Source organism: Pomacea canaliculata, linkage group LG3, assembly GCF_003073045.1.
Source record: "Pomacea canaliculata isolate SZHN2017 linkage group LG3, ASM307304v1, whole genome shotgun sequence".
Taxonomy (NCBI): Eukaryota; Metazoa; Mollusca; class Gastropoda; order Architaenioglossa; family Ampullariidae; genus Pomacea; species Pomacea canaliculata.
In genome coordinates, this window is record NC_037592.1 from 3,959,165 (window position 1) to 3,983,630 (window position 24,466).

At 37.2% G+C, this 24,466-nt stretch overlaps 2 protein-coding genes across 5 annotated transcripts; one reads left to right on the top strand and one right to left on the bottom strand.

Moving 5' to 3' along the window:
- Positions 1–75: 75 nt before the first annotated feature.
- Positions 76–21,917, bottom strand: LOC112559207 (DENN domain-containing protein 2A-like). 4 transcript variants are annotated; one of them, XM_025230248.1, is made up of 18 exons: positions 21,857–21,917; positions 19,211–20,945; positions 18,562–18,696; positions 18,111–18,231; positions 17,680–17,753; positions 17,289–17,429; positions 15,889–15,939; positions 14,049–14,128; positions 13,600–13,669; positions 13,077–13,148; positions 12,544–12,663; positions 11,564–11,626; positions 10,410–10,516; positions 9,917–10,094; positions 7,889–8,012; positions 7,484–7,602; positions 6,901–7,027; positions 76–6,539 (listed from the first exon to the last, which is right to left on the bottom strand). In XM_025230248.1, exons 2-18 carry the CDS (start codon positions 20,909–20,911, stop codon positions 6,418–6,420), a joined length of 3,405 nt encoding a protein of 1,134 aa, XP_025086033.1. In that variant the 5' UTR covers positions 20,912–20,945; positions 21,857–21,917; the 3' UTR covers positions 76–6,417. The 4 variants fall into 4 exon arrangements, with proteins under 4 accessions (XP_025086033.1, XP_025086032.1, XP_025086034.1 ...); XM_025230247.1 differs by having other exon boundaries at positions 21,805–21,895; XM_025230249.1 differs by lacking the exon at positions 15,889–15,939 and having other exon boundaries at positions 21,805–21,895.
- LOC112559225 (60S ribosomal protein L27a-like) lies at positions 21,902–24,323 on the top strand. Its single transcript, XM_025230286.1, has 5 exons — positions 21,902–21,964; positions 22,820–22,886; positions 23,074–23,149; positions 23,787–23,958; positions 24,157–24,323. Exons 1-5 carry the CDS (start codon positions 21,962–21,964, stop codon positions 24,283–24,285), a joined length of 447 nt encoding a protein of 148 aa, XP_025086071.1. The 5' UTR covers positions 21,902–21,961; the 3' UTR covers positions 24,286–24,323.
- Positions 24,324–24,466: the final 143 nt, after the last annotated feature.

Consider the following 24,466-nt stretch of genomic DNA (forward strand, 5'->3'; position numbering starts at 1 on the left):
GCATGGGGGAAGGGGGTTAGGATGCATGATTTCAATTTCCGTCACTCTTCAGATAGCCTGAATAACAACAACTGATTTCAGAAGCCAAAATGCATATTTAATAGTTACAGGCAGATGAAAAATGAGTACAGCTTGATCACAAGGAAATGAATAAATGACACTGGACAGGATCCTATATGTACTGTATCCGTCTTGAGCAAGTCAACTCATCCCAAGCCACACTGCCATTTGATCCATTTTGAGCACAGAAGTAGGGCTTTTACTGGCTGACTACTTATGACTTCTAGTCAGAATTATGAGCTTTGTCAGTGTATGTAAGCTCTTGCTATAAATTTCCACAGCAAGTTACAGTGACAGCATGCTTTGTACTTCACATCTTTGACATTTAAGTTTGGGGATCAAATCTGTCTACCTGTTGGTAATCTCATGTTAAAGTTTAACCCAGTGCTCTCCACAACAAAAATACTCCAACTTTTTGATAGCATTAAACCTCACAAATCCTTGCATATTGCTATTCTAAACTGTAAAATTATTTGTATATGGTTTGTTCTGTTATGAGACAAGCTACATTATTGAAGGTTACAATTTACGTTTACCATGACATTCATTCATCCCTTGATTGGTACCAGTCGTATCAACAGACACAAATGACAAGGCTCGCCATTCAGACATGTCTTGAGTGATGGTGAGCAAGTCCTGCATGGGATGACCAGTCTACTCCTTTACATTGGTAAGTCAGGGGTTAAGGTCTTGACACTGATGGTTAATGGCACAATCATTGTTGGTTTACATCAAACTAACAACTAAGGTTATAACATGGAAAGCAGATCCCTATAAACATATACCATATCCAATGATATAATGTGTGTAAAAAGATGAAATCTGAACCTACAATTCATAATTTTTTTGTCATGGTGTGCTTCACTGCTGTTCTTTAACAGCAAGTTCTGTGTCTCTTTGACTAGTAGACAAACCAAAATATAATAAATAACATATAACTAGAGAATTATACCATGAATCTTTGTGAATAAAATCATATTATCAACAAATGTCACAATTGTCATACCCTCATCAGTCTGCTAACACTTGCTGGAAAGTAAGAATACAGTCAGCACCTTCTCTTTCTTCTTCATCTGCCTTGAGAACTAACAGCACAGTGGTTTCCTCTTGAGTTTATTTTAGCGCCTCGTTTTGTAACGGTAAACAAAATTATACCAGCTCAAGGATGCTGATAAAACAGTTGAATCATCTACATGGATTTTTAACAAAAGTAAAAATTTAGAAATACATGTATCAAAGCTTTGCGCATTTCTGCTGGTGCACTGAAAGAAAAATAATACAGAAAAATGTCTGAAATGACTGGTGGCTAAAATATGACACTCCAGTGGTGGCAGTGAAGAGGGAACAACAAAAAAGCATAAGCTTTATATATACAAGCTCAAAATGATCATATAGAAGCTTTAAATGAAATGTTTTGTGGGACTTGGGATCACTTACATACTTGAATGTTTAAATGAATTATGCCCTATATTACAGCATTTTATTACCAAAAGTGTTTGTAAATATAACTGTAAGCCACTGACAAAAACCACTTGAGATTGTCACAGGTTCAAGTTAATAGTTATTTAACAAACAAGAAGCAATGCCTTAATTATGCTAGTGATAAAACAAAAAGCAAACCAAAAAATTTGTTTGCTGGTCACTAAGCAAACTGGGCTAAATTTCCTAAAGAAAAACACATGAAAAATCCATGCATAAAGCTTGAGTTAACACAAAACTGATTGTAGGTTCTAAAGGGTGGAGTATGTATTGCTGTTTACTTGTCTTAAAAAAAAAACAATTCAGTAACATAAATGTGGGTTCACTGACTGGATTGACAGCATTAATCCAATACAAACAAGCAGCAAGGGTGGGAGCTATTATATCACAGACTCCTAAGGCTTTGGGTTGTTAAAATCTAAGGTAAGCCACAGTCAAAATGCTGTTAGTGTACTCTGTCCACAGAAAGAAAGGGACAAATTCCTATCCGAAATGGAAAGCAACCGAAGCCATAAATGGAAATATGCAATGCTCATGCATTTAAATGCCCCTTTTCCATTCTGCAAATAGATTTTCTCATAGAATTTTGTAAGTACATATGCCACATGGAAAGCTAGCCAAGTCTTGATATACATCAGCATGGAAGGTACAGTGAACCCTCTCATGGTAATCAGCAATGTTAGTAAACACAAAAAAAAGGCCGGCAAATCACCTTGTCTTAATGAACACATTCAATTTTCAGCTCTTCAAATCAGCTGAAGTTTGAGTGCCTGTGGCACAAGTCTCATGATAAGTGACTTAGTCTCATATTGACATGATCTCTTATGAATGAACAAACATGTTTGCATGCACATTTATGGATGCACACACACACATTCATTTCACAATCACAAAAGCTAAGACAACAGCTATCCGTTAAAGCACAGTAATAGAAACATAAGAAGCACTCTTACTGAAAGTGAACTGACCTAGGATTTCAGCTACATTACTTTGAGTCACATTAATGTCAAGTCAGATATTTGACAACAAAGACATAACTGACAAGTAGACACATCTATAACAGTTACAATAAGAACCTTTGAAAATGGGTAACAACACACTTCATTTGACAACAAACAGGAGGATTATATGAAAAATCGTTACAAAGCTATAAATACAATACGCTAAAACTTTCTGACAATGTATTTCAATAAGCAATGAGTTAAATGACAGGTGGTATGTACTATAAAGCAGGACAATATCACCAGTTACATGCTAAATTAAGGTCTTACGCCACATGTAACAGGGTGTCAAGTATGTTGCAAGAGTAAATATGCAAATGGGAGAAATTCATCTTTTCATTTTAAAATTTAGCCTCACCAGGAAGCAAGATAAATGAAACTGTCAAAGTGAGAACAAAACTGGTTTCAGAAATCACAAAAGTCAGAAGTAAAATGTTTCATAGTCCATACGAAAAGTGAATATGAATGGTTCATTGTGTCCAAGCTTTGTCATGTAAAAAGTGCACCCCAACCTCCAGTGCTTTTTATCCTCACAGATATCAAGTACTAACATGCTGGGTAAGCAGGAAGTGTTCAACCCACCCCAGCCTTGCAAAGCTTAACCCATTAACTTGTTCAAGTGCATCACCACCACTTCTCAGAAAATTGAGGGTTGATCATAACAGGGTGTTCCTTTTTTTTTCCCCCTTAAAGTGCAGCTCCTGTGTCAGCATGCCAGTCACAATGCTTCATTGTCTGCTCTCTCTGGACACCTACTTGCTGTTTTCAACATAACCATACTTCGTGATAATTTTATATAGACGGTGACCATAATCTAATTCTGACAAAAGCTGCTGGTCTTCAGAAGCTGATCTTTGATCCCACAAAGCACTGAAGTCCTTCCCCTTTCAGTAAACATGCACACTTCTATAGCCAAGTGCTGGGACTTGCTTGTTGGAAGTTCTATGTACAGCTACAAACTTCCTCGTCAAGAATCAAGAGCAGCATTATTAATCCACACTGATCAAACTTATTAATGGCTTTTCATATTTAAAGTAACCTAGTGTGACCAGCTACAAACATTATGAACAGGCTACATAAACTGCAAGACAACAAATCCTAAACTACATTATAATTTGAACAGTTTTGCTACAACTCATATGGTATCACAGTTTTACTATCACACATCAAAATATTCCCTTGACAGACTATAGAACAATCAAAAGGATAATACGCACGAAACACACATCTGGGAAAAAATCAAGACTGAAATCAGCAGGACAGTTACTCGTAGCAAATGAAATATCTTGCTAATATGCCCAATGTTGTGTTCAACAACTCTCACTCCAAAACTCAATACTCTATAGGACTACACACTCTATACAACTCTATATGATATATAGTATTTTGTGGGATGCCTCCATGGGACACAACCTAATAATCTGTGAGATATCCATGGCTGTACAGGATGCAGCTTGAATCTAGGAAAAAAAATCTTGTAATATTCTCAGGTCATCTAGATGTCACAGAATGACATTCTATGATACGTCTCCTTGTGAGATGAGCAACTCTGTGATACATCTCCGTGCTCTGCAGCACATCTCAGAACCAAGAAGAATGCACTAACTCAGACAGCATACAGCTTGGTGAGGCAGATCACACCCATCTCTGTATTTTGTGAGCTCTGTCTCATTACCCTGTGAGATAATAATCTTTGAACAATGACCTGGGATATACCTCTCCCCACACACTGAGACACACCACTGTGTTCTGAGAGGATTATTAGTTTATCCACAAAACTACAGTCAAATCTGGATGAGACAAATTACCAGGGAGGCTGGGAATTTTCCTTCTCCTGTGCTATATTCAGCATTCATATTATCATAGGAAATATAGTGGCAAAAATTGCTTTAATTAGGGTAAAAATTGTATTTCTTGTTAGCAAGAATTTTCTTTCAGTAAATCTGTCCCACTCACATTTAAAGTAGATGTTGCTGCCTTCTTCATAACTTTAAAATCATCTTCGTCATCTTTACAACACTTACAAAAAGTACCTTTACATTGACAGCAAAGCTACATTGATTAAACTGTCACTGCAAAATCAGATACAGTGCGCAGATATTTCAAGTCTATATACATCTGAAACTGGGTTTGAATAAATCAAAATGCTCTTCTCAAAATAAACTGTGTGGCACACAATTGTTAAACTAAATAGCAAAACACTGGTGACCTGTAAAAATATAAAATATGGCTCTTGAACAAAACAGTTAAACATCAACAATGATAACCATCAAAAGGATGATATAAACAACAATTTATAATTATTTACAATGAGTTTCTTTAAAAGATCTTTGGATGATTTTTTTTTTCTCTCCTCGATAGTGAATACAATCACTCATGGGAGGAGGAATTTACTCACATATGAGTATGAGCTATTTCTCAAAATGCCTGAAGAGCGTCACACAATAGCAAAGCATCATGGAACTGTCCACTTAAACATGCTCTCAAACATGATGAAGTATGCCATATAGTATAATAACTAGATTCACAACAGGAGTAGCAAATATTTGCACATGCATCCATAGAAGAGGGAGAACAATTTAAATAGAAGAGACACACACCAAGAAAATCTGATTCAAAGAAAAAAAAAAAAAATCACTCGGTAAGAAACACATATTCTAGAGGTAGGTCTACTCCACCACTGATAAATGAGGACATCTTTCTGAATTCCTATTGTTATTTCAAATGCAGTTTTTTGTCAGTTTTGTGTGTTCTCAATAACATCTACACACAGCTGGATTTTTGTATGCATGAGTATGTCTGTGTGTGCAAGTGTATGCATGTCATACTATGCATATCTATATATTTGTGTCATAAAGAGCCAACCAACAATAGCTAAAAAAAACTTCTGTCTCTGTGCCGATTTTGTTCAATCTGATTTTGCTATTGCCACGAAAACATTTTTTTAGCTCTTTGAAGGAACACTTGGACTAGTAAACACAGGTTTTCTGAGTCATAATTAACCTTGCTATATCACCATCTGTTGTGGCCCTATGCTCCTCCAGGAGTAAACAAGGAATAAGCTAAAATTAAACTACGTCACCATCACGAAGACTTATACCCCACAAACATTTTGAGAATGCATATCATGATTAAAAGAAAGGTCCAGTACAAGTTTTTCAAATGTCTTACTCATTTCTGATGAAAAGAAATGTTAAATCTTCAGCTTATTCAGCAGCATGTATGAAAAGAAGTTTAGAGTTCAGCAAACAACAGCTGATGAGCAGAAACATTCTTGTGCTTTGAGACCTCACCTCTGACATACAAACTCTTTCTCATATTTAACACAATGCATTTAAAAAATCAGCCTATTTAGCCATTATGATGTCCGTAAGACAAATTAAGGACTGCTGATGGAAGATATGCATGCAAATCTTCAGAACTAATCTTTCAGCAAGCCATTTCTGGTATCACATCAACATCTGCTGCATTCCAAAAAATGAAATATGCAACCATTAAAAAAAAATTCATGCCAATTCTTGTCATACATAAAAAGAGGCAAAATACTTTAAATGCCACACATCTTCCTTGTAGTATTAGGCTAGGAAAAGTTGACACACTTAAAAAACAAAACTACAGAATACTTGAACCATCTTCAGGTTTTTTTAAAAGATTCTGATGCTCCTTGCAGACCAACTTCCTAAAATCTCACAGTAAGAAAAATCTATCAAACTGAATGCAAGTAACCTATTATCATTGGCATATTCTTTTTCAGTCTCTATATCAAAACTTTTTTTTTTCAAAAAGGAACAGCATAAGCAGGAGATAGCTGCAAAGGACACCCGATAGCACTTGCTTTTCTCTTTTTTCACAAAAGGGGCTATGAAGAGATTCAATATTAGGTGACAAGTTTAGTCTTAATGGCTTTCCCAATGTTTTTCACCTTTTGACCTATACCTTTGCATCTCGAAGTGTCCATCTGTTGTTCTTGGTGTTCCTTTAGGCGTGTCATGAAGAGATCTGGAAATAATATATTGACAAGATCAACAAAATACTTGGGTTAACCTGTAAAGTCACACAACCCATTCCCAGTAATGTTGACACATAATAGAAAAGGCAGAGATTACAAGGAAGAGATGAAATCAAAACCATTTGTGAAAAGAAAGAGATCCCCACTGGGTGAAGACAGCAATAAGATAGAAGAGGTGAAGTTATACCCCAATGGGGAAATACAGTCAGAGGAAAAATGTAAAGTCATACTTATTATCTTAAGGCAGTGAAAGAAGAAGCTGAAGTCATACCCATAGGATACATGCACACTAAAAAAGTGAATAAACATGCTTTCCTAAAGATTGATCAAAAGGAAAGAGTGAATGCCTACCCATCGTGGCCCACTCCTGTCGCTCGAGCTGCATGTTGATGAATGTGTGAAACATCTGTGTCTCACTGAACCATTCCAGAAACTGGCGGATGCTCTTTGACTGAACACCTGCTATGAACTGTTCCCGCTGTATGATAATAAGAAATCTTTAAGTAATGATGCAATGGCTATTTAGCTTGACCGGAGATGGCAAAAACATTTTAGCCTCAATTTCTGCTTGAAGCACTTCGCTAAATTGCATTGTGGATTTAGCAACAACTCAAAGAAGTTATCTTGACCACAAAAAAAGTCAGCAATATGTGAAACTGTTGACAGATATATAATCATACAACTAAATTAAATAGGTAGAACATTGTAACATAGTTTCATTTTCAATCCTCTTGAAGACAAATCAGCTACGACTTGAAAGTATGTCAGCTATTAACAATTTAATGAGGGTGCTTAATGCTGTTGTACACACCAAAAGTTGACCTTTTCATTCTCATGTATTCTTCTCTTTTAATATTTCTGAACACTAGTTACATTTTAAGAGATCCCATTACACTAGCCATCCAGTACAATTATTGCTTGCATGATGACCCACCGAGAGTGTTTTCGTTCCATCCTGCTGGGTGGTAATGTGTTGACCAAAGTGGCCTACAACTTCCACAAACATTCTCAGGAAAGCTTCTTTTACAATCAGCCACTGTGAGTTTTTAGCATCTGCAGACACACATGAACAAATTAATGGTGCACCCGACCACCCCTCAAACAAACAGCATATACATCATCCCCGCTCAAATAAACACAACGGTGTACCTAACCACCACTTCTATAAAGAATAATATACCTAATCACCTAACCATCACTCCATTACAAGTGGGGAGGTGCAGCTTGTTGCACCAAACATAATAAAAAAAAAAAAAGGTGCTGAAATGCCGACTCAATACTCTCAAGTTCTGAATTGCAGGTCTTTTGCAATGGTCCAGGGGATTTTTAGTTCTCTTACCTGTATCAATTTTGCACATGTTTATGGCTGTTTTCAGAGCACGTAGAACTTTGGGGGGTATTATGGTCATTTCATCACCAGCACATCGTAAAACTAGCTTCTTGTCCAGATCAACGATGATAACCTAGAAAATTAAGTGCACATATTAAAAAACAAAACAAAACAACTGAGTCAACTTTCATTCACTTTCAGATGCTACTTACCTTCTTCTTCATACTCTACCAGATGACATGACCATATCGAGTTATCCTGACTAGTTACCTCAATTCCATCAATCCACTCCTGACTGGTCAGACCTGACCAAAAATGAAGAACACAAACTGGACCAATTCGTCCGCCTCCCATCCTTGCCAGTCACTGAGCAAAAGAGGGCAGATCATTCTTTCAGGTGTTTCATCACGTCAGATGTTCTTCCGGCCGTTGGTGGATCTGTTTGCCACTTGGTGGAACAAGTTACCGACCTTTGTGTTGCTGGTTCCTGATCCGGCGGCCTGTGTGGTGGATGCCTTATCTACACCTTGAGAGGGTCTCAGTGCATATGCCTATTAATAATAAGAATGAGGACTTGTATAGTGCCTTTCCAAAAAATTTTCTCAGGGCCTTTTCTCCAAAGTGTTATTGTCCAAGGTCCTGGCAAAAGTGAAGGGTGTCAAAGTCAATCTCCTGATAAATGGGAGTCACTCATGGAGCTTCAACCTGGCAGCCCTGTCCACGACAATCCCTCAGAAACTTTAGGATGTGTGGGAAATAAAGATTTGTCTGACCTTTTGGCTAATATGTCCAGGGAAAGACTGCATGGTAGGCTGTGTTTTATTTCTATATTGGAATTTTGGGTGGGTTCCAACTTTCTGAACTCCAAGATGTTTGAGCCCTTGTCCTTAGCAGAGTTACAAGGACTTACCTGGAAAACTTGTTTTTTGACAGCAGTTGCTTCAGCAGCAAGAGTGTAGGAGATTCATGCCTTGTCCACAGACTCTTCCAGTATACAGTTTAGGGCAGACGGCTCAGTAACTTTCTTAAGAATAGGTTGCCTTCGTTAGGTCCTCAGGAGGTCACCTTGCTTCCGCTGCCACGGGCAACACCACATGACCCCGCCAGGCTGCAAGACCCAATGCTGGCTTTGTGCATTTACCTTAGAAGAATGGAGTCCTACAAGTAAGGAAGATCTCATTTATTTCTTTCTTTGAGGGAAGCTAGGGTAGACATTTTTATGGAGACTATTATGAACTGGATTAAGTGTCATTCAGGCAGCTTAAATGGATCTCTCTCCCAGAGCAGATTCCTGGTCCAGATCAAGGCCTAAGATGTTCAAGCTGTAGCAGCTAGCCTTTCTCACATAAGGTAGCACTAAAAAACAATTAAGGCAATGGGCTGGTGTTCTGATTCCACATTCGATAGGTTCTACTTGAGAGATCAGGTGTGCCTTCCGATTTTCTGGACACAGTCAACACTGTGTCTACGAAGAAGCATATTGCCCACAGCATAGCTCACCAGCCTGTCCTACCTTCATTCCTCAGTAAATCAGTTTGGTGACAGGGCCTCACGCAATGCCACCCAACTGGAATTGGGATATGTAATTTTTTTCTTATTATTAGTTTCCTCACCTTTTGTTATTTTCTATATAGTCATGTCATCTGGGACAAATGAAGAAGAAATGCCATTTTTGGACGTAAAATTCCTTTGTTTGAGTACTTACCAGATGACATGACTCACTAGCTCCCTCCCACCTCCTCACTGTGGGTTTCTCAGCCAGACAAAAATAACTAGCGAGAGCTCACTGACTGGCAAGGGCGAGATGAGGGGGAATGGGGAGTTGGTCAAATTTGTGTTCTCCCTATTTATTGGTCAGGTCTATTAGATAGTTGGAATTGAGGTAGCTGATTGGGATAACTCCATATGCAGGCTTTGTTTGAGAATGCATTCAGCCTTTTTGTAGGACTGATCTTTCCCACCAATAATTAATCCTATAAAGTAAAAAAAGAAATGGATAAAAATAAAATGCTCTAGGTTAGGGTTTTGACTACTCACATCTTCAAGTGCCAAGCTGAGGACACGGCTAAGGTGAGTCTGCAAGATGCCTATAATAAATGGAGTCGGTGCTGCACAAACTTCAATCATCTCCAGTGGCAAAATAGGAATGAAAACATGCTGCCAAGTGAAAGGATACAGCAGTGCCACCAAGGCATGAATGGTCTGTGTGAGAGTGCTGAAAAATACAAATATTCCTTTGTTCACAAGAATTTTAAAATCACAAGCCCTCCCAAAAACTAGTAAGTTTTGATATTTTGAACAGAATAGCAACAGGAAAAAAACCAAAATCAATGTACTGGAAATAAGTACATTAAGTGGACAATTCTTGATCGCAGGGTTGAAAAAATGCTATGCTGCAAAATATTTCTGGCAACATCCACAGAGGAAAACATTAAATGGTATAACGTACTCTTCTCATGAAAAATGAAAATGATCTAAATAATAGCCACAGCTGCAAAGTTTGCGCTAAACTGTTAGTAAATATTCCCACCTGAGCTGGTTAGAGCACAGAATGAGACGACGCTCCATTAGCATAGATGAAAACACCTTGATCAGCTTTTCAGTACCCAGGTAGCAAATGAGTGACTCATAATTCACCTGTACATTCAAGCAAACCCTCAGAAATACAAATTTCCTCTACCTATGATGAGAGGACAAGCTACATATGTTAAAGTAGAATGACATTAAGATACATATAAACATTCACATTTGACTGGCAAATCCCTCCTGTTAACATATCACATTTTTATTGAATGTTTTCAGCTCTAATCCAATAAGATAAACCAATCAATATTTACAAATAATAAAAAGTGTGGTTTTTTTCAAACCAAACAGTGTAAACAGTATTGGTTACTGCTTATAGTTGTGATGATAAAGACACATTCTTCACTTCAAATTTTCTTTCCTTACTTTTGCTTCCTGTATAATGATCCATAAGGAAATTAAAAGACATGACAAAATATATGTATTTCATGGTGAACATCACCATCTTTATATGCAAAGCTAGACATTTAGTATCAATCTCCTGCATCTCAAAACATACACACACAGAATATTACACACAAATCATTAATAAATGCCTTCATTTCTGCATTATTTCCTGCTTCTTTACATTTGGATACAAGACCGAAGTAGAGTTATCTTGCTGTATCCGTTATATACACATTCTGAAAACTGTTATTACATTGCATGCATACAACTATGTATACAACAGTGGGTTTTTTCTGTAATTTATTTGAAATGCATGCATAGAATAGGTTTGCCATTTACCAGAACACAATCAAAATTTGTACTTTTGGATCAATATATCTCCATGCTGTCAGGTTAAACAAGTCATCTCAAACAAAAACATTTTGATTGGCTTCATAATGTTCTCTCAGATTTTTTTCTATAAATCTTATCTGACTGACTGCAAAAAAAGTCTGACATACCCACTACTTTTCACCATCAGAAACGCCAGGACTCAGAAACAAGATTGTACAAAATGCTTCTCTGGCTTTCATTATTTTTAGTATTTTTTAAAATAATGCGTTTAAGACCAAAGCTCTATGCAGTTAACCCTGTCTATGGATACTGCAAGTAGCCAAGACAGAGGAGAGTCTCTAATAGCTCTAGCTCCTGCAAGATTTGGGACAAAACACTCACGTGCACTAGATGAATGTCCATCGGCCTTTCCAGGAAGAGTGTTTCCATTTCACCATTTTCATCCTGTCCCCCATAATTCACGCAAAGCAGCATGCAGCACATGTTAAAACAAATCTATGCTAAAGACTTGCAAGGTTTGCATAATTAACTGACTATGTGTTATGTGTCTATGTTTCTTTATTTTATTTGCTTGCAGAAGTGATCAGCTGGTAATTCACTATCAGAGTTAACTCTTTTCAGCAGAAAATGAATAATCTACTGGCAATTATTTTTTCATGACAGAAACATGACATGAGACAGAAAATGACAAAGGCAATAAAAAGATCGTGCATGTATGTTGACAAAGCTTGGGCATTTTTGTTTAGCAACAAAATTTGCAAACAAAGCATAAAACTGGCATGATTGATTGCCTAAATGTAATATATACAAACTTAATTACACATATTTAAGTCTTGGATGCTTTATTTATAAATATGAATGCAGTTTAAAAGTGTTTTAAAACTAAACTACAAGCATACATGCTGGGAAAAGTTTCATGCGGTTTTTACTGTAATCTTATTTCTGAATCCTAAAATATAAACATTATTTAACACAAGCAGTATGATGTTAAACTTTAAATATACTTCAATAAACACTGAAAACTGATGCTAATTTGCATCACTCCTTGATGAAACTTTTGGAAACATTTATTTAAAACACTACTAGCTTCAGTCAACCAGGCTTCAACTACCAGCATGCAGTTTTCTAAGCAAGATGCATTCTTCTAAGCAAGAGCCCTTAATTACCCATTCCAAGATATCTTGCCAAAACATTTACAAAACAAAAACAAAAGTGCTTATCAATAAACCTTAAAACATTTACTGTAGGATTTAGTAATTTAAAATTAAAGTCGGGTGATTACAAAGTCTACAAAATACACAAGCAGTGAGTGGAAGCAAACAAACATAAAATCCAAGCAAACATTTAAAGGTGCTACTGACCAAGCATCTGATGTGACAGACTTTTCCTGGCTTTGGGAGTGGTCGACCAAACGATGCTGCAATTATTTCTTGGGCATTATCCATTGACTTTAGACGGCGAGATTCAATTTCTTTTAACAGCTGAGAAAACCAGACAGCACAAACACAGCAGCATTGAGTTAGTGCATATCCTTTCAACAGCAGCTGAAGACTAGTAAAAAATAACAAGTAATTTATGATCCTGAAAATATGGTATGCGAAAACTTTGGGGCAGACTCTGTGACAATCATCAAACTTTTATTAACCCTGCATCATTTGCATATGCCTTCTCCACAATTATACATGTAAGGCAGAGGGGGTTTCATGCTGTTCATTGCTAATATGTTTACATCATCTGAAAAGGGTTTAAAATGACTGCAACTAGCATCTTCAGCTTTACCAACTCACTAGAAACAAATTTTAAACGTACTAGCCTTTTAAAGTACAAAAACCATTATACTGAAAGATAGAGTGATTAAGAGAAGGATGGGAAGATAGGTATTTATTCTGTTTACCTTGTTGTACATGTTGAAGGCATCAACTGGACTTATAATGCATATGACCTCTGGAAGGCTGGCATCCCTTGGCTACAACATCCACAGCATTGGTAATATAATAAGCAAAGATCAGTAAGAGACTGCCTGATAAGATGGAATAAGTTAATGTAAATTATCAACCATGGATATGCGGAGGCACAATCTTACCCTCACAATCTTTTGGTGATCATCTTATGATGCAAAATAGTTTTCTTCAGGGAAATCAACATCAATAAACATTAAAAAGTTATGACTGGAATGAAAAGGAATGTGACTGTAGGGTGCTGCATCACACTGATGTAAATAAATATAACTTTTTTTAATATATTTTTTGAATACACAAAAACGTAGTTTAGTTTGAAATAACAACTCCAGGTCACGTTTATTAGCTCTGAAGTTTAGAGCAAGAGCAAAATATAAAATGGGGCAAAAAACTGCAGTTAATTACAAGCTTAAACTGACATTACAAAACTTTAATGAAAATCTTCCACAAATTCCATACCTGCATTCGTCTGCAATAGCCATAAACACGTCCACCATCTATGTTGGTGAGAACAAATGAGTATGACTCACTGAAAGCACCAAAATGGCTTGCATGTGAAAACATGATAGGCATTATCAGTGTGACATAAATATTAGTGTCTTAGCACTGTAAGCATGGAATTAAAACACCAAGTAGATCCTGAAACCAATGCTTCATGAAAGAACATATTCTCATTCACTCACATACACACACACAAAATATGCAGCTGGTCTCTAATTATGGAAGGAACTTCATCAACAAACTATGCCACAATAAAACAATCATATAAATTATAAATTTTATTTTTTCATTTTGTGGTGACATTCTGCTTCTTATATGAATTTGGAGACAGATGAGAAGTGTGTGTGCCTTAAACAATTTTTTGTCTTCATCTTTCTCTTTTTACTATTGTCAGTGTTTCATGATACCTTATAGACACTGCTGTGCCAGGTCGAAATTCATCAGCATCCGGGAAACAGAATTTAGGAACCGACACATTACTGTTCACCTGAATGCAGAATAAAATATAATCAAGAGTTTGGTAAATTATTTAATGTTCAGTTTCTTTTCAACCCTCATAAGTTTTCACTTTTTTCACATAATTTACTTAGTTTTATTTAGGAAGTTTGTTTATTTATAAATTACAGATAATACAATATTTTAAAAAAAATGAAGAGTCATGAAGTATGTAAAATTTCAGGCATATAAATATATTTGTGCTTACATGAGTAACTTTGAATTTTCATCTCAATAAATCTTCTCAAATCTTACCAGACCTGACAATGCAGGATTGTGTGTGTGTGGCTGAGAGGGCATATGCAGTGTGCATCTGCATATGCAATACTGTGCATGAACATCTCTGCTTGCACATGTGACAGATATAAAGAGAAAGAAAAAGAACCAGGAAAAAGGGAACTGGAGAGAAAGGAGGGAGAGAGAATAATGTGCAACAGCTGTGATAGGAGCCATACTTTGTACAAGGTACAACAGCTGTGATGGACGCTATACTTTGCACAATGTACAACAGCTGTGATAGAAACCATACTTCATAAAATGTGCTGCTGGGCCATTTATAAATGTCATGCAGAAGCTTCATGACTATTTTACCATATTTTTATTGTTTTATACCTGTACCTTCCTCTGGAAAATAAGATTCAAAAAAGGATTGTATAAAATTGTTTGAGTACATTTTAAACATGACCTATCTCACACACTCTCACACACCCACAAAAGAGAACAAAAGATGTATGATTCCTCACTTAGGGCCCACAGTTTAAAAAATACCATACTTCTTTTTTTTTTTTAATTTTTTGTTGGAGGGAGGCTGTTTTCATCTTTCTATCTCTCCCTTCAACAGCCTCAGTTCTCAACTGTGTTGCAAGTCCTCATCTAACTTGCAAGCAGATATCACCTTTGTTGTACTGTGTGCAATGAGTACAACTGATATACCGGATGCATGCATAATATTTAAAATATTCAAGAAGGAATAGACTATTTTTGTAATGTTTTATAATGTAGTGACATGATGCATACTTTTATATTGGAGATCTTAATGCACTCTATACACTTGCTAATGTTTACAAAATTTTATTCATAGATATTGCTTTCTTCCCTAAAATTGTATTAGCATACATGTCATTGCTTGTCTTCATCTTTGTCAGCTGCAGTGTTGCGATATATTTCAAACAGTATTAATGACATGATCCATGAAAGAAATATCTCTAACAACCGAAAACGTCTGATGAAATAAATCAAATTATAACAGCGAATGTATAAAACAAAAAATATACTGGAACTGACATGCAAGACTTGAAAGATGGGTTGCCTATTTTTTAAGACATATACATTTGCATAAAAGCAAACAAAGTTAAGAGAAAACATTGCATTAAAAGAAATCTGTTGTCACATCTCTTTTACTCACTCTTTATTTCTATCTCCTTGTACTTTTCTCTCTCTCACAAAATTTTCAAAGCTCAAATAGCATTCATTCTCTTCCCCCCCCCCCCATACACACACACACACTCTGCTGTCACTCTCTCACTCTTTTTCACTTACACAAATTCTTGCTCTCATTCACACATATAAACACAATCTCTCTCTCTGAAACAAAGCAAAAAAGGAAATTTATTTGCAACAAAATTCTTCAACACAATTGTCTAATATACTTTCAGGGCAAATGAATCGCTTGAAATGATTCAACAATAAAAAGAACTATTGTAACTTTTACAAACCCACCATTACAATTACTGCAGTGTGTTACAAACTCACCATTTCTGAACAGAAAAGAAGGTATCCTTCTTGTCCAACTTTATAAGTCCTCTGTTGCCAAGTGCAGCAGGAAACAAATCAGCATACAGTGAAAGATCGACGTGAACCAGCCTAGCTGATCAAACTTTATAACTGTTCATTTGTTTTGTTTTGACTGTTGTGGCTGTTGGTTCTTTTCTCATTTTTGGTAGTGAGCAAGTAAAACTTTTGTCTTCATTGATGTGTTTTACACCACAGTGGAAGGTTTTAGCTTTTGGGTTTTTTTATTATGAATATATGATGCATGTAGACACAGGCATGCATATAATTTTATCAAATATTCTGGAATGCCAAGATTACAAGCCAAGGACAGAAGCTTTGCACGGAGATGTGCATATATAAACAAAAGTAACCTTCACATCTGTTTTCAGTTTACAAATCTTACCTTTACTAAAAGAGTGTACCCACGGTGGGCTTAAGGGAAATGATAAATGAGGCTTTACATTTTCCAAGTACAAATGGCATTTAGCCCTCTGAAATTTAATTTGTAATTTGTAAGTACAGGAAATGTTAACACTTAGTCAATACCCCATTAGAGTGTCTTCTAGTGCAGCGGTTCTCAACCTTTTACTTGTGACGCCCCCCTGACAAACAAAGGTACATCCACGCACCACCCCCCCCCCCCCCTTAGCCAGCAATGTAAGTGAATTTCACTAATACCGGTATAAGAAACTTTTAAAAAATGACCACCTTCGCGCCCCCACTTGTAAGCAAGTCGCCCCCCCCCCCCCGCCCCACAGGTTGAGAACCGCTGTTCTAGTGTCTTCACCATTTTACAAAACAGGAAATTAAAATTTTTTTATGTTGGCTCCTCTGATGGTACCTGGCAGTGGCAAACTTACTGTTCTTGTATGTACCAAAAGTGTTATTGCTGTCTTATTATCCTTGCTTCCACACCCGACCTTTCCTTATTTGTATGTACTTGCTTTATTTACGGATCTTAGCCACAGACCTTCCTCCTTCAGTCCCCCACCCACTTTTTCAAATACTAAGCCTTCTGGAGAAAAAGAGGAAAAGTGTTTGTCATCAAGACAACGATGGTCATAGATCCTAGGTTGAGATCTTACCTTTTTTCTCAGGTTTTGTTGTGGGAACAATTTCTCTCTCGATTTGAGTGCCTCACCAAAATATAGAGTTAAACATTGATTTGCCATAAAAGACTGCTCATACACACAATCCTACAGTGATCTTTTCCCCAGAAAAAAGAACTAGATGCCTGTATCCCATGTTGACCATAAGCCAAAAAAAAAGTGAGTTTAGCAAGGACTTTTAGAATGCTGAAAAAAAACACCATTTACAAACCACAAAGCATGAAACTTGAAATCATTACAGAAAAATTGAACATAAAAAAATTCACTCACTGTTTGTGGGAACTTGTGGATGATGTAAGGTTCATACCCAGGATCATCAGTCTTTGGACACAGGCCCACAATGAGAGCATATTCAAAAAGCTGTGGGTATATCATGTCAAGGTACTGCTTGGCTTTCAGTGAAGCTTGGTGCTAAACAACAGGAAAACTTCAGGATTAGGATTTGAATTACATGTGATGACAGGCTCAAAGCACTTTACACACATGAACATGTATACATACACACAGCACAACATGGAAAACAAACATAAGGTAGAGGAAAATCCATAACTTTGGATATTCCATAACTTCTTTATATCTGCAGCCCTGTTTTGAATTTTAAAATGTATATAAAACTAGATGGGACTACCAGTACAGAAAAAGTTAACTATATTGAGCTTACCGTTTTCATGCGAATTGTGGAGCAGTATACCACACGTTTCTTTATTTCATTTATGTCAACAATACTGTCTGAATCTGTAATAAAAGAAAATGTCAGAATAAAAATTGTAAGTGGCCTGTATGATGAAAATTTTCAAACACTTTGACATCTTACAAGCACATATATTCCACATCACACCCTGTCAGCATCTGACTTCTATGACTTGCATGATTAATGCATTCTTATGACCTTAACAGTAAGAGCTCTTTTCTCATTTTAAACAGAAATTTGATGACTTTTTATGTTTAATATTTGGTGAGATGTTAAAGATTTTTTTCAAATGCAGGAGAACTGGGAATGCAACATTTTTATGTCATAAATCAAAACGTAGAAAAAGACATCAAGTGAAAGAAAGAAGACACATACATTTTTTACACTCACTTACTACTAACCTGAGTCTTTTTCATCAGCTGCAATATGCTGTTCTGTTCCATCCTGATCCGATTCGGATATGGACTCTGGCTTTTTGCGCAATTGTAAGGTCTCGTACGCTTGGTTAATTTTTCTCTGAACCTGACATTTAAAATAAACATACTAAAAGCTATTGTAAATGTATATGAATACATTAATTTAGATATCATTATATGTTTATAAATGTGCAAACACTCTATAATGTCTAGGTATCACTGACAATATTGTCAAGCCAAAAGTCCCACAATGCAGTTTTATAACAGGCTATCATTCTTATGCACTTTAGTTCAGTGTATAGGAAGAACGTTTACTTCTGAGTTTCCTAGCCCTAGTGGATAAGCTTTAAAGAATGAACAATGTACTACAAATAATTAATAAGTAATAATATTTAGAATGTGTTGTTATTCATTTTTAAATAAGTGCAGAACTTACGAGAGTCATTTTCTTTTGAGAAACCTTTTTGATGTCCTGGTCTTTGAGAGGTGTTGCTGTGTTTGTGGTAGTTGAAACTGGACTGCCTGAAGAAAGTTTCTGGAATCTGGTCTTATCCCCAATCCCACTCAATGGCTAAACCAAACAGACACCAAAATCCTTAGTTATCATAGTAGTTTTTCATGTTTCTTTAGATTCAATATTAAGAGTAACAATTGCAGCCAGCCCAAGATTTCTTGATTACAAAATTTCTCTGCCAACTCCACAAAAAAATAAAATTGGATAGAAATAAAAAAACAACAAAAAACAATTCTAGTATGTGGACTAAAGAATTTAAATTACACACATCTGGAGGCAGGTCTAAGATTATTATACGTGAGAAGATAGCTTAGCGGTTAGGGCAATGACATCTGACCCAACAGGGCACACACACACACATACTAGTTGGTTCAACACTCATGGGATGCAGTTACTTCCCCCAATTGACCCAGCTGTGGAGTGGGCACATATCTTCATACGGGGTTGGAGAAGATAAGATAATCATGGAATAAAAAGCTAAAGCTAAACACAGGCTTTGGGATCTGATCTATTGATAAGTTTGCAGTACAAAAAAAGCACTTGCAAAATGCATGCTGACAATTGAGCTTACCTTATGAGAAGCCAGGGGGTCTACAGTAGAATGCTGAATACGAAGAAACTGATGTGGGACTGCGTATCCTTCAGGGTCAATGACAGCCTCATACAGCGGAGCATCAGACACCTCCTTAGCATGGTAGCTTCTCATCATTGAGTCTTTCAGCACTAGATCTTCTCCCACTCCATCGGAAAGAGATGACAAAGAGCCTTTGTTCAGGCACTCTGAGCTGAAGCTTTTCCTCAGAGGAAATCGTTGTATGCTGTCCATGCCATCTGGTGGTTCAGGAAGCTGGTCACTGGGGTCACGGCGTCCTGTTATGGACTTATGCCGACTCAGCTTCTTTCCTTGCTTTAAAGAAATCACAACTGGGCCTTCACTCTCTGAGTCACTGTCCCCTAATGCTTTAAGCAGATGCCTACTTGCAGGAAATTCAGATAGTGGACGTGGTCGGGGTGGAGGCGGACGTGCAGGTGGGTGTTCACGAATACCCACAGTTTCAGAGCTGCCCTCTTTGTTTGATTTATTTAGATGAGTGTACTGGTCAGATGTAAGAGATTTTTCCTGGTTCTCATCAGCACAAATTGATATTCTCTCTTTCCCTGTCTTGTTGTATGGTTCACTAACATTATCTGAATGAATATTAACCTTTTTCTTCTCCTGACCTGTGGAAGCATCTGGAGGAGCAGGTCCTTTAACTTTGAGGTATTTATCATGCACAAAAGTGCGAGGAGGCTTTGAAGGGGGAGGTGGGGGCTGTTCTGTAGGTCTTGCAATTGATCGAGGATGTTTGGGAGATGATGTCGTTCCAGTTGACATAGCTGCAGGGGGCTGTCGTCCACGACCCATAGCTACCACATCTGGCTGACTCATGGAAGCAGTTCCTTCCAAGCAAATTATCTTGAATCGTTCTATTATTTTTCCTGAATCCCATGGGGCTTCATAGTTTTCATCAGTTACTGGAGGTTTGTGAGAAGTCTCTTGAGCACCACTGTGACTTCGGTTCACTGCTACACTTGTGGGTTTTTTAGGAAGACTTGGCTTTTCGGAGCATGGGACTTTCTTTTCAAATGTTTTTAACATCTCAGAAACTTTTACCTCCTTTACATCACTGTCGGCACCCAGATCAACATTATCCACAGTGCGTCGCCTTTCACCCATAGGACGTTTACACCCATTCAATTCCTTTCCTGAATCTTGGTCAGATCCTGGGTCGGATCTTCGTTTTGAGCTTCCAGTGTAAGCTCCTGCTGAAACAAAGCGACGATGTACCTCCATGTGACCCGTTGTTATAGAAGGCCTTGTCACTTTTTCTCCATCTGAGACTGCAGCATCAATGAACTGTGTGACACGTCGTTGAACAGTTGGACTCAGTGCTTTTGAGCCAGCCTTTGAAACTGACTTCCTGTCTATGCTAGAAAACCAATCACCCTTGTATCCTTGTTGTGCATAAGGCAGAGAAACAGATAGGTGCTTTTCACCTTCTTCTTTATGTTGACTTCCATGTTCACTCACATTTTTTGCTGAAGGCAACTGTCGTGGAGCAGGACGAGGCTGTGCCTCAACAACAGGTCGTGGAAAAAGTGCTGGTTTTTGAGCTGGGGTGCCAAAAAGTGTTCCACCTGCTGGAATATTAGTCCCCGCTTCAAACAGCTTTTTAATATCCTTTAGTTTCCCTGGAGGTAAGTTGCGTATGCTATTGCTGTCCCTGGACATGATGGTCCAATGGTTATGACCATCTTCCCATGCTCTATGGACAAGCAGCCATTGATAACCATGTCAAAGGGGGAATAAAATCATGGACTAACACGACATGTCTTTCAAGTTGATTTTATATCTGATTAAATTAAATGAATTGTTTTTTAAAGCTAATAAATGCAAATGTAAATCAATGAAGTAATAAAAAAACAACCATACTATAGCATACCCTTGCCTTTCCAACCTATCCAAAGCCTTTCCAAAATAACCAAATAAAATGGTCTGTTTTTACTAAAAAGGGGATGAAAAATACATAGTTTTCCAAGGGCGGGAGCACCATCAAATATCTTCAACATATTAGACCCAACATAGCTATAACACTGACAATAACATTTCATTGTGTTTCCACACTGATTAATTCGTAATGCCAAACGAAGAGATCAAGGATTCAAAAACTGAAAAGCAGAACTTTAGAGATCAACAGCTGAGAACTGCTAAAGCTGTATTTTTTCACATTTTAGGGTCATTTGAATGAAAAAAAAATATGGCGAGTTTTGCTAATGACAGTAAAATATTAACGATTTAATTATAAATTGCCACACTGACATATTCGTAATGACAAACGTAGAGACCAGCAACAGAAGGCTTCAAATAATGAAAAGCAAAACTGCATTGATAAAATATTACTGTTCATATCTTTATCTAAAATTCTATTACAGTTAAGTATTACTGTGTTCTGGTCTTTATTGCAAAGGAATCAATCTATGTATTCATATACAGCATAAACATTGGAACAAAAGTAATAATCCGTAGCTTCTCAATTTGAAACTTTAAATGCTCAACCCTTAATATGATATGCTGGTCACTGTTTGCTACTCATTTATCCTATTTTATTTTTAATCATCTAATACCTTTGTGAAAACAGAGGGAGACGAGAAACGCTTTGTAGTTGTCCACACCCACCTGCAAGAAGCAACTTCTCGGAGGCCCCCGTTTGGCAACAAAAAGAGTTACTGGACCTTGGTGGTCCTTCTTCCGCTTCCGGTCTCTTCAATCGGTGGAATAGAAATGGTGAGTGGGTTTGCTTTTAGCTCTACTAAATCTCAATCATCCGACAGTTTCTTTTAAATTCCATTATAAAATAAAATTTACTTTTGATGATCATTATCTCAGTATCTTGTCTATGGCTTTATAACCACTAAAATATTGCTTGAATCTCTAACATTTTAGTCCACAATAGTTTACATTATCACAAGCAAGGCATGCAGCAAGATGTCTTTGCTTGCTTGTAAACTTTATGAGATGAGAAGTGAATTATGTTATAACTTGCATCTGTGTTTTGTGCTGTCTGTATGCCTTTTGTGTGTATGTCTGTGCAAGATGCATTTGATAGCCTACTGTAAGAGGTGTGGACTCATGCGCCCATACAGTGAGTCCGGCTAGAGCTAGGTCATTAAAAAAAAGTCCTGTCAGTTTTTGTTGGGTTTTTTTTTCTATTACATGTATATGTTTTCAATTCTCGTTTGTTATTCTCGCGAACTCTGCCGCCTTGGCTGATAATTTTCATAGTTCTGGCTTAAGAGTTTACTGGAAATCTTAAGCTACAGTTTTACTTTTTTCTTTCCAAACCTCTGATATATATATAATTATATATGTGCAATATGTAGCGATCTAATCATTTCTTCATGCGTCGGTGTTTATGTGCGATGATTCTGCTCGACAGTAGTCTCTTAAGAAATTTTCCCCTTATTGTATACAGTTTCTCTGTACGCATTTTTCTCGATTTAATTGCATTTACTTATATGTGAAAGCTTGCTGCACTGTGCACTTGCATATAACAGCATGTCTGAGCATCACGTTCGTGTAGTGCATCGTGTGCACAGTTAGCTACAGGGTTGCTAATTTCCCTTTATTTTATTTGAACAGGCTCTGAACAAGAGAAAGAAGACCAGAAAGCTCCGTGGACATGTAAGCCATGGACACGGACGTGTGGGTAAGACTTTCTTTACAGTATTCCATTTTTAAATAAATATTCACGGATAATATAGTAAGTTTACCTGCCAGAATATCTGTATATTATTGTTTTGGGTCATTGAGTACTAATACAATTAATAGAGCTGGATGTACAACTGTAATCGAGAAATGTCGTGAGATCTGCACTTTCTTGTTTTTGTCTGCAGGCAAACACAGAAAACATCCTGGTGGTCGTGGTAATGCTGGAGGGTTGCAGCATCACAGAATCAACTATGATAAATAGTAAGTACTCGTTGACAAAAATTCTGTACAAAGAAAGTTATGGAGAGAAAGGCTGGTGGTGTTAGTGCCGGTGTAGCAAGATAGGACCTCTCCTCAAGAATCGAACTCCCAGCAAGGTATGCAGACGCTGGGTTTTCTAGTGTTGCTGAATGGATTAGCAGACATTTTCGTGGTATTTTTTTATCAAAACCAAAAATAAAGCACTTGCGCAGTGATATCACAGAAAAATAGTCCCACTATACACATCTCTTTGCAAGCTGTAATTATTTGAACCTTAAAGTTTTACGTGTTTATCTACTGTTAAATTTAATTTTGTAGTATGAGGAGACCATTGGTTCTCGCTGAGAGCTCGGTTCTGTCCTTACAACACCTTGCTGGGAGTTTGATTCTTGAGGAGAGGTCCTATCTTGCTACATCAGCCCCATAAAGTTTTCAATATTGCTTAATTAAAATATTTGACGTGATGAGGTCACAGATTATGACTTCCTGGTAATAGATCACATGCATGTTTGCTTCAATGCCATAAGAAGCCTGAATGTTACATATGTCATGGCATTGTCACACTTTAGGTCAGTGGGATATTTTCTTGATGTTTCATTGCTTGCACTTGGATACATATTTGCTTTTCTTTCAACAGCCATCCAGGTTATTTTGGCAAGGTTGGTATGAGATATTTCCACAAGACAAACAACCAGTTCTACTGTCCAACCATCAACGTGGACCGTCTTTGGTCTTTGGTGTCTGAGCAGACACGGGATCGTTACCAAACGAAAAAGGATGTCGCTCCTGTGATTGATGTTGTCAGAGCAGTGAGTTGATGTTTCTTATTTGGCATGATTAGTTGTATCCTTTAAGAAATCCATTGCAAGTTCTTGAGAGTTGATCTTGTGAGGTTACAAATTTACAGTGTGTGGAAATGTAACATCAGGAAAGCTACCGTTGTGTTCACTGTGCATTGCCTATACTTTTTTCAACCAAGGTGGCTAACAAACAGCATTTGCTTGCAGGGTTACTACAAAGTTCTTGGCAAAGGCCATTTGCCCAAACAACCAGTCATTGTCAAGGCAAAGTTCTTCAGCAAAACTGCCGAGAAACGTATCAAGGATGTTGGAGGTGCCTGTGTCTTAGTCGCCTGATCATGCTGCAGAATAAAATTGTTTGTCCTGAAGCGAGATTTTGTCTTTTGTGATGATATTTTTTTGTCTAAGATGTAATGTTAATGAGACTTGTCATGGTGAGCATGCTTTTGGTGCTTAAAAGAACGAGACATGAGGGGTGTATGCGTAGCTTGTATGTTGGTAGTAGCCAGTTGTCCAT